Below are 10,386 nucleotides of genomic sequence, written 5' to 3'. Positions count from 1 at the left end.
TTTTTATGCCACACTAAAAAAAGCCTAGCTTTTAGGTCTTATCAGTACTGCAGTAAAATATATATGCCACACTAGATTCCAGAGTCCCCCAGACCGAGAAGTTCCCCCACCCTTGCGTTAGCTATATATAGTAATTGCATGATCAACTATTCTCAACAAAAGACAAAGAAACACTGATGCAAAATAAAAATAGCTTTATTGAGATAGGAAATATTTCTTGAAAAAAGGCTACTTGGCATTCAAAGTGCAGTGGGGAACAGACGTGTTCAGAATTAAAAAAAATATAACTCTAAGCATTTTTCTTCTACCTATAGAGAAATCTGACATGCCATTTCCAAACCATGGCAACCAGTCAAGGGTCACAGCTGGGTGGAGTGATCACTTCCAAAATTGCCCAAAATATAACACGATCAAAGACTTATAAGTTTGTATGTTCTTCCCATCAAGCCCATTTTTCTCTTCTGAAATACATACACTTGCTTGTGTATCCTTAATACTATTATAAATTTGTGCACTACTTATGTCTATCCAGAATAGTATGTTCACCATCAACAGATAAAGATAATACCTTCTATAAATGTACAGCTTGTTGTCACTTCTGCATTATCATCTGATGGTTGATCTGGGCAGAAACCACTTATTCCATAACAGTCAAATTCAAAGGACACTTCAGCTCAGTTCAGATATGATGATCTTGGTCTAACAGTTTACTAGACCAAGGTATTATATCTAAACAAAGCATTAATCGGCATCTGTAGATTTAAAGTGTTCATCATCAATAGTGGAATAGATATGTCCCTCGCTGCTAAGAAATTCAACAGCTTTCCTGGAAAAGAGAACAAGAAATAAAAGATCCAATTGGAAAATTGAGATAAACACTGGGTAAGTTCTCCTTTCAAAAGCCTAGGCTGCCTATATATACGTACTTCAGTGTTGGCAGATTAATACTACGCAACTGGGACTGCAGATCCTGAAGACTTATCCCCTCAGCAGATGTGGAGCTTTTAATCAAATTCAGAATCTTGAACAGAAAGAAATAAAACAGTGTTACCCAAACACAAATAGCAGTGCAGTATAGACTTCCAAGACTAATATTCGATCTGCTTTAAGAAATACGTTCAATGCACATCACAATTTTAAGAAAGAATGTTATTCCTCCTGTTGTCATGATGAACATAACTGCTGAAATTCTAAACAGAGGTGTAGCAAAAGCAAATCAACTTTCAGCAGTGGAATAATATACTAACTTTAACTGATAATAAAGAGGTTAAACTACTACTGACAAAGACTACTTGCACATTTTTAGAGAACAATTCAAGGCCTTCCTGTTCAGGAAGGTCTTTAGCAAGCTATGATCCAAACAGGATTTTATTCTGATATTCTTCTTTTTATACTATGATGGATGGTTTGGTATTTCATACTATTACTGTGTGTTTGTCACTGTCCCATCAAATTATAACATTTTAGCTGATCATATTCATTTTTTATTTAGCTGCCTTGATTATTAACAAAAAGACAAAATAGAAACGATCAAAAATAAGTGTTGGAAATAATATGTATTTTTAACAATAATTTTGCAAAAGTAATTGGGGCATTTTGACAGAATTAATAATTCATATGCAGCTTTCTGTACTTGATCTCAGGGGAAGAACACAGCAAGAAGTGTTTTTACTCTACCTTAAGCAATGTTTACTTGAAAAAGAAGCAGCAAGGCCCTAGCTTATGTGAATCTCCTCTGCTGCAATTCAGTTCATTCTTAGGGTTTTGTTTTTGCCAATCAGGGAAGTTCCCCACTTTCTAAACAGCCAACTGTCACTCCTAGAAGGCTGCTTTAGTGTTTTATGTTGCTTGATATCAAATGTTAGTCTTACTCATGAGTAGACTCACTGAAAGGGCTAGTCTTAGCATGACTAGAATTGGTTATCACCCACTGCATTTATGACTAGACTGTATGGCAAATTCCCAAAGTACAATAAATTGTGTGCATGACAGAAACTCAGAAGAGGCAGTCAGACTGCTGACTCTGTAGATATAGGGGCTGAAAGCAATGAGTTCGAAGCCAGGAGTTTTTATTCTCATTAGAAAAGGCAACAAAAGTGACCCAGATCCCAAGACCTCGGAGAAAGCAGTCACTGGAAGACCGAGATACAAGAAATCTGACACGCTGCCCAGAATTGTCCTGTCATCCTTATGCATACCTGAGTTTGGTGTGCTGTGAGCCCACTCACTGGCAAGGCGCCATTTCCTCCATAGCTTGACGTGTTGCCCATCCCCATCAAACCAACTGGTTGCGGCATCTTCATTGACATGGGCTAAGATACATGGAAAAGGAACAACCACCAACTTTGGTTATTATACAGGTGTGAAACTAGAAGTTTTAGAACTGGGAGAAAACATTTGAAAGGCAACTACAAGATTCTAAAAGATAGGGTTGTTGGGAGGTTGTCTGTGCCACTGAAAAAGACCCAAGGCCCCTCTGGCTGTGCTAGTGCAAGCCTCCTGCTTGCTAACACTTTCTGTGCTGCTCAATCAAATGTTTCAAAGTTGTTTGCCCTCCATGAAAAGGTTAGTGTGCGCCTCGTTTCTACGTGTACCATATTGCCTTTTCTGAGGATCATATGGGCATTTACAACTTCAAGCAGGTGCGTGGTAAATTCGTTCATATCTTCAAGCGGCAGGATCTTGAATGCAACCAGGCTCTTCTTGTTCTGTGATAAAGGAAACAAATGACATCTCATTGAACAGTTATTGCCCAGGTATTACTATTATATATTTATTTATACCCTGCCTTTTTCCCTGGCAGGGACTCAAGGCAACTTACAGATAAAATGTTAGCTTCTAAATTTTTTACATTAGTGATAGGGGGAAACAAACTTTTTTTAAAACTGTAAATGTGCTCCCTGCTAATTTTAGTGGCATCTTAAAACAATGGTTGAGTGCATTTTCCTAATTATGTTCATGATCTTAAGAAACTTTCACTCTCCCTTTTAAAGCCAAAGCTCAAATTTTCAGCGTTTGTGGAGGACTAGCCCCACATCTTAAAGAGTCTTCTGCATCCAAGAATACACTGGTAAATGAACCACTCCTAATCAACATTTTCAAAGAATTATAATGAATTTGGTACACCAGAAGTTGACAAATCATATTCTCTCTCTAGAGGGAATATTGTTTTCACATATGCCAAATCCACTTGTTCTGACACTATATTTTATATAGTGAATAAAATGGGGAGGGGTATATTAGGCTTGGAAGCACGTTTTCCATCTCAGTGAAGCTAGAGAGTATATACTAATAAACTAAATACAATCCAATTCCCAACAGAGGAGGAACACATTTCAAATTAAGTATCAAGGACTGATTTCACAGGAGCACAGATCCTTCCTACTTGAGTAATTAATAGTCACACAAAAAATGAACAGGACTCTGTATAGCAAGGCTTAGTCCTTTTGGTGTGTGGGAGGGAAGAGTAATATTAGTAATGGATAATCTTGTCTTCTTACCTGGAAAGATCGCAGATGGCCTAGAACTTTCACATATGTTCCAGGAGGCACCACAACATTCTCACTACCTGCCTCCTGTATAATAAAATTGAGAATAGGATAGTGGTTTCTTGGCCTTTACCAGCAATTTGGTAATCAAACTTGAGAAAAGTGTTTTAACAACCATCATATAGAATACATATAACAATATGGGTAAAACCATTCAAAACACAATTTCTCACTTTTCCATAATTATGGCACAGTTAGAGAGATGACAGTAGTTTGCATAGTCCAATCAGAAGGGCTCCTCTTGTTTTTATGACTGCTTCCCTACAAGTTTTTCTGCTGCAATGGGTACAAGCAAGAATGCATCATTGCCTGATCACAAACCTGTGGAAGAATCATGGGCAGGGACTGGACAGACACTAGGCCAAATTAAAAAAATTCTGCACCAAATGAAGTTAAATTCTATGCAACGTGCATTAAGAATTCAATCAAGCAAATTTGAACTATTTACCTATTTTAAATTATGTATTCTACTTCTGCTGCACAGGAAAAGGAGGGAAAGGTAAGATGCCAGGCAAGTCTCCTACCACCAAGTCTCCCCAGTTCTAGTCGGGAACTCTAACTATAACATTATGCTGGCTCTCTTAGTTTAGACAAACTGATATTTACATCTGCATCGACCCACTGCCTGACATCCATCGGGGCTGCGGTCATGTCATCCACTTTGTAGAGAATGTTTGTTGGTGCTTTTTCTGCTTGCCTGATTATGCCAACAACAATGACCTGCACAGAGAAACAGATGACATTTCTTACTGACACAACCTCTAGCTTCAAGTTGTATCACGAGCTTAGAAACTATCTCAATGGCATTTAGTTAAATAATGTAACATTCTATATATTATTAACTAATGCCCACAAATCTATCCACCCCAAATGAATAATCGTTTGCCACAACCAGCAGAGATGTCTCATGATTGAGAAGAATGCTCGATTTAAGGAAGCAGGTAGGGAAATTCTGAGGAGTACTTTAGTAAAACAATCCAGGTGGCACATGACAGATTTCCTTAATCCCAGAACAATATACAGCAGTATGGCTGGCCAGCTTACCTGTGAAAGCTCAACATCTCGGACCCTGAAAGCATCATCTACCTGTTCAGCAGAAAGTAACTGGGACACTGTACATGGAACAATATTTTGTGATCTTGACCTCTGCAAAGACAATATTTTAAAATTTTCATCTTCAGGAACTTGCTCTTTGAAAAGAAAAATATATATTGCAGAGTTCAATTAACAAGTTTTGTTGCAGCTTGAAAATATATATATACACAGAACAGCAAGAATGCTTAGAGGAAGAAATGAGAAACTTTTATAAAAATAAGCAAGAGTAGTAAAAGTGTTCTAATTAATTATCACTGTACTGCTATGGATCACTGCAAACAATTAAAATGAATGCATAACAAACTACAAAGCCTGTAAAAATTCCTAATATGATCCACAGATAAACTGCCACCAATAGAAATCACAGTTTACCTCTTTCCACATAAATTAAGACTGCCATTATCAAGTTTAAATGTTAAAATTTCAATTTCTAGCTTTGAGAGAATGGGATGGTGCTATTATAACTGTTATACACCAAGAAGCCAACTATTAAAAGCTGCACATAAAATGAACATGCTAATGAGTCATGAGGACCAGTGCAGCACAACTGGCCCACACAATACATTTTGCTGCCCGAGGCAAAGAACAAGATAGTGCCCTAGCCCGGGGGTCGGCAACCTGCGGCTCCAGAGCCGCATGCGGCTCTTTAAAGCCTTTGCTGCGGCTCCGGGGCGGTGGCGAGGGGAGGAGGCGAGGGGCGGAGGCGAGGGGCGGAGGTGACCAGCCTGCCACCCGGCGGGCGGGGCGCCGTAAAGCAGAGCGCCCCCCTCGCCAGGCAGATATCCGCAGCGTGGGAAGCCTTGCCGGACTTCCCGGCAAGGCTCCCCACGCTGTGGATAGCAGCCTGCCGCCCGGTGGGCGGCAGGCTGCTATCCGCAGCGGAGGTCCCGGCAAGGCTCCCCACGCTGCGGATAGCAGCCTGCCGCCCGGCGGGCGGGGCGCCCTAAATCAGAGCGCCCCCCTCGCCAGGCAGACATCCGCAGCGTGGGGAGCCTTGCCGGAGGTCCCGGTAAGGCTTCCCACGCCGCGGATAGCAGCCTGTCGCCCGGTGGGCGGGGCGCCCTAAATCAGAGCGCCCCCCTCGCCAGGCAGACATCCGCAGCGTGGGGAGCCTTGCTGGAGGTCCCGGCAAGGCTTCCCACGCTGCGGATAGCAGCCTGCTGCCCGGTGGGCGGGGCGCCCTAAATCAGAGCGCCCCCCTCGCCAGGCAGACATCCGCAGCGTGGGGAGCCTTGCCGGAGGTCCCGGCAAGGCTTCCCACGCTGCGGATAGCAGCCTGCTGCCCGGTGGGCGGGGCGCCCTAAATCAGAGCGCCCCCCTCGCCAGGCAGACATCCGCAGCGTGGGGAGCCTTGCCGGAGGTCCCGGTAAGGCTTCCCACGCTGCGGATAGCAGCCTGCTGCCCGGTGGGCGGGGCGCCCTAAATCAGAGCGCCCCCCTCGCCAGGCAGACATCCGCAGCGTGGGGAGCCTTGCCGGAGGTCCCGGCAAGGCTTCCCACGCTGCGGATAGCAGCCTGCTGCCCGGTGGGCGGGGCGCCCTAAATCAGAGCGCCCCCCTCGCCAGGCAGACATCCGCAGCGTGGGGAGCCTTGCCGGAGGTCCCGGTAAGGCTTCCCACGCTGCGGATAGCAGCCTGCTGCCCGGTGGGCGGGGCGCCCTAAATCAGAGCGCCCCCCTCGCCAGGCAGACATCCGCAGCGTGGGGAGTCTTGCCGGAGGTCCCGGGAAGGCTTCCCACGCTGCGGATAGCAGCCTGCTGCCCGGCGGGCGGGGCGCCCTAAATCAGAGCGCCCCCCTCGCCAGGCAGACATCTGCAGCGTGGGGAGCCTTGCCGGAGGTCCCCGCGCTGCGGATAGCAGCCTGCCGCCCCGCAGGAATCGGCCAGCCCCACAAGCTCGGGGGACAGCAGGGAGGCGCAGCGCCGTCATCCCGCTGTTCCTCGACCTGGTTCGGTTTCCCCGACCTGCTTTTGGGGGGGGAAATAAAGGGAAATTTTTTTCCCTTTATTTCCCCCCCAAAAAACTAGGTGCGTCCTATGGGACGGAGCGTCCTATGGGGCGAAAAATACGGTATTTTTATAATGACGAATGCCTCATTATTAATTATTTACATCAGGCACTGATTATGATTTATGGTACACTGGGGCCCTGATTAATTTTCTATGGCATTTTGGGGCATTGATTATTGGGCATAGCAAGTCGCGGTCGCGTGGAATTTGTGCTTTGTGACCGTCTGAAGTGGGGTTTTTTTCTTGGGAGGCTGGGCGGCACGAAGAGAGGGATTATTTTTATAATGACGAGGATGACATTGGGCCCTCATTATTAATTATTATTTACATCAGGCACTGATTATGATTTATGGTTCACTGGGGCCTGGTTAATTTTCTTTGGCATTTTGTGGCATTGATTATGCTGTCGCGGTCGCGTGGAATTCCATGTGGAGTTAGTTGCCTGAAGCCCCTTTTTAGTTGCTTGAAGCCCCTTTTTAAACTTAAGCAGGTGAAAGTTTGGTGAATTGCTGCCAAGGAGTGTGGTGGAGTCTCCTTCTTTGGAGGTCTTTAAGCAGAGGCTTGACAACCATATGTCAGGAGTGCTCTGATGGTGTTTCCTGCTTGGCAGGGGGTTGGACTCGATGGCCCTTGTGGTCTCTTCCACATATGTATGTGAGCAGGTCTTCTCCAACATGAACTATATTAAAAACAAGCACCGATCACGCCTCACAGATGACAGCTTGCAAGCCTGTGTGAAAATGAAGGTGACGTCTTACAGCCCTGATGTGCAGACACTGAGCACTGAGGTTCAGGAGCAAAAGTCCCATTAACCTGGTTACCTGGTTGTAAATTAAATATTTTAATTAGCTATTAATTTGTCCTTTTTTCTTGAGATTGACAGCTGACTGCACGATCCTGTATATATAGCATTAAGGCCAGAAACAATATATGTAGTGTTATATTTGTTTTAAATGTTGCAATGTTTTTGCGGCTCCCAGTTGTTGTTGTTTTTTCGGAAACGGGTCCAAGTGGCTCTTTTTGTCTTAAAGGTTGCAGACCCCTGCCCTAGCCCATTCCAAATATAGACACCAATCAGACTAGCAATTCACTCTTACTTCAACAGTGGTGATGGAACAATGTCTGCACCACTACACCCAAGGGCAATAGGTTAGCCTAGCAGCAGCAAATTCAGCTCTGTCCTCAGATGAGGAGAACGGTTGTGATCCAAACATTATTTCTGTAACAAAGTGCATTTCATTCTATGAAACCAATACGACAACTCTTTCAGAAGGGAAGCAAATAATAATAAAAACATTTCAGAAGTGTAACAGTCCTCACTTGTTACAGGCAAGTTACATACCGATTTTCTTTCGCCTTGGGTTGCTGAAGGTGATGCAAACCCTCCAGGTGATTGTGTATATCCACTACCACCATAACTACTGTCATAGCCACCTGGGAATGAGATCAGAATAAAAATAAGTTGCAAAGCTATTTTCACACTGTTAGGTCACTGAACTTAAAAAGAGCAAAAGTCATCCAAGTGAATGGAGCAAAATCTATGAAAGAAGTTACAGAACACTTTAGAGAGAGTTGATAGACACAAGGATCCTAGAAGCCATTAGTTGCAGCTGCCAAGAAACCACAAAGAAGCCCATCACACTGTCCTGGTTCGCTGATAGCAATAAGCCATGGTCAGAAATAAACCACAGCTTACTCGCAAAACTTGGCTTCACATTACATGTGAACCAGCACCCAGTTTTCTTTCCACAAACCGTAAGTGGAAGCTAAGGTTTGTTCTTGGCTTATTACTCATAAACAAAGCAGGACTGGTTCATATGCAAAGTTAAACTAAGCTGCATGGCCAGAGGCAGGTGACAAAACACCTGAGCAGAAGGGAAAGAGTTGAAGGCACGGCCCACCAGTCATTTTAACCCACACCTCTGTCTTTGAGGATCACCCGCAACATTCTCTTCCACACCCAGATATTTTACACACAGAGCTGCCCTCTTCCCACTTTGATACAGCTTTTACCTCCACCTCGCCAATTCATTAAAATTCAATAAAACCATAGAGCTGGAAGGGACCCAAGGCTCATCTAGTCCAAGCCTCCGCAATGCTGGAATCTTAGCTAAAGCATCCATGACAGATGGCCATCCAACCTCTGCTTAAAAACCTCCAAGGAAGGAGAGTCCATACAATTTCATTCAAGTGATGATGAGAATCCTACTGTGACATGGGGTGGTGACTGGGTGGTTTATTATCTTCCCCACCTCCCCCAACTTTGCCTGGCAAAGCCAAGCCATCAGGTGCAGGAACTGAAGCCTCAGAAGTGTATGGAAGAAGGCAACCGAGGAGGAGTCCTCATCCAGAGTCATGGCATTAAGCCACCTAACTCAGTACAGTCCACACTGACTGGTAGCAGCAGCTATCCCGGGTTTCAAGGCAGAGGACCTCTCCCAGCCCTACCTTGGAAGCTGAATGTGGGACCTTCTGCACAGCAAAGCCTTCCTCCAAAGCCATCTCCCTTCCTTGCAGGCGTAGCCACCCAGCTGCCGCCACCAGAAACGAAAAGGCCCCTTTGGCCCTACCATACCAGCACTAAGCATGCTGCTGCAGCAGTGTCAGTGGCCAGCTTCTCCAACAGTACAGCCCCCACCATTGCTCTCTGTAATGCAGGACACGCATTGGTGCTTTCTCTGGGCGTGAACCTAGCAACCCCGCCTAGTGGTTAGGGCAGCCCTGCATAGCCAAATGAACTCAGAATGGAACGAAAGCTACTTCTGGTTGCTTTAAGCAGCCCCTTGGCAACTCGGTCGAGCCGTGTTGAATCTCTTACCCCAATGCACGTGCTTCTGTGCCAATATCTGTGTACCTTTCCACTCTTCCTATTTTGTTAAATGACTTCCCCAATAAGAGTCTTAGTTCCTCCAGCAACCTTGTGACTCAGTATCACTAGTTATCTGCGTTGCTCAACGTTTAACAGCTTTTTCCTTATAGGATTAATAATGCAATTAATATTAATAATGAAATGAATACAATGCAATGTTAAATACAAAGAAGACGTAGGCTGGCTGGTTGCATAAAGGAGGCGCGAAGCTGCTGCACAAATGGTTGTTTTTTGCTTGTGGGGGGAGGGAAGAGGCTTCCTAAAATGTGGGGACGCTGCCTAGTTTACCCATGGTAGCCAGCCGTGGCTCAGGGGTGCCGCCCCAAAACTGCCCCCCCCTCTATGGACGTAGCCAAGGGGGGAGGACAGGCCCTAAATCATTTTTTTTAAAAAAATACGGTAACTCAATGAGGTTCTGCCCCTCCCCTCACGTAAATCCTGCCTGCTCCCGTGCCCCCCCTCCCTCGCCGGGGTTTTGCAGGCCTGAGGCGAGGCACGTCGAGGAGACTTGGATTGACTCCCAAACTCTGGGCTTGGAGAAGCGGGGCCCGAGGGAGGAGGGGAAGCCCGAAATCCCCACCCCCACCCCGGGGAAGAGGCTCCGCGGCGTTCCCTGGCCAGCCACCTTCACGGAACGGCGGGTCCCCACAAGCACGGGCACCGCGCGCAGCCGCTCACCGGCACCGCCGAGCCACATGCCGCGAACAGGAGGAGGAGCAGCGCGCGCCGAGAGAGGGACCGTTGTGGGAAAGCGGCGCCACGAGCTCTTCTCCTTCTTCCTCACCAGGCTCTTCCTCTCTCGCGCCGCCCCATCCCGAGCGCGCCAAACGAGCGCTCAGGATAGGCCAGCCCACCCGAGCGGGCCAA

The 10,386-nt window shown here is 46.0% G+C and overlaps 1 protein-coding gene across 1 annotated transcript; it reads right to left on the bottom strand.

Annotated features, from left to right (window-relative positions):
- Nucleotides 1–179: 179 nt before the first annotated feature.
- Nucleotides 180–10,352, bottom strand: RPA2 (replication protein A2). The gene is made up of 9 exons (XM_081202053.1): nt 10,198–10,352; nt 7,993–8,084; nt 4,593–4,694; nt 4,155–4,268; nt 3,501–3,575; nt 2,595–2,708; nt 2,199–2,312; nt 927–1,021; nt 180–826 (listed from the first exon to the last, which is right to left on the bottom strand). The coding sequence occupies exons 1-9, from the start codon at nt 10,214–10,216 to the stop codon at nt 742–744; spliced, it is 810 nt and encodes a 269-aa protein (XP_081058179.1). The 5' UTR covers nt 10,217–10,352; the 3' UTR covers nt 180–741.
- Nucleotides 10,353–10,386: the final 34 nt, after the last annotated feature.

Source organism: Podarcis bocagei, assembly GCF_964188305.1.
Source record: "Podarcis bocagei genome assembly, chromosome: 7".
NCBI lineage: Eukaryota > Metazoa > Chordata > Lepidosauria > Squamata > Lacertidae > Podarcis > Podarcis bocagei.
Note: the sequence above shows the minus strand (reverse complement) of the source record. Positions and strands in the feature narration are given on the sequence as shown.

Bases quoted from the DNA above. Each gene is read 5' to 3' on its own strand.
- RPA2 (XM_081202053.1), bottom strand. The intron at 4,695-7,992 runs GTATGTAACTTG...TTGTCTTTGCAG, and splicing joins CCCAAGGCGAAAGAAAATCG to AGGTCAAGATCACAAAATAT. The intron at 827-926 runs GTACGTATATAT...TCTCTTTTCCAG, and splicing joins ATTAATCTGCCAACACTGAA to GAAAGCTGTTGAATTTCTTA.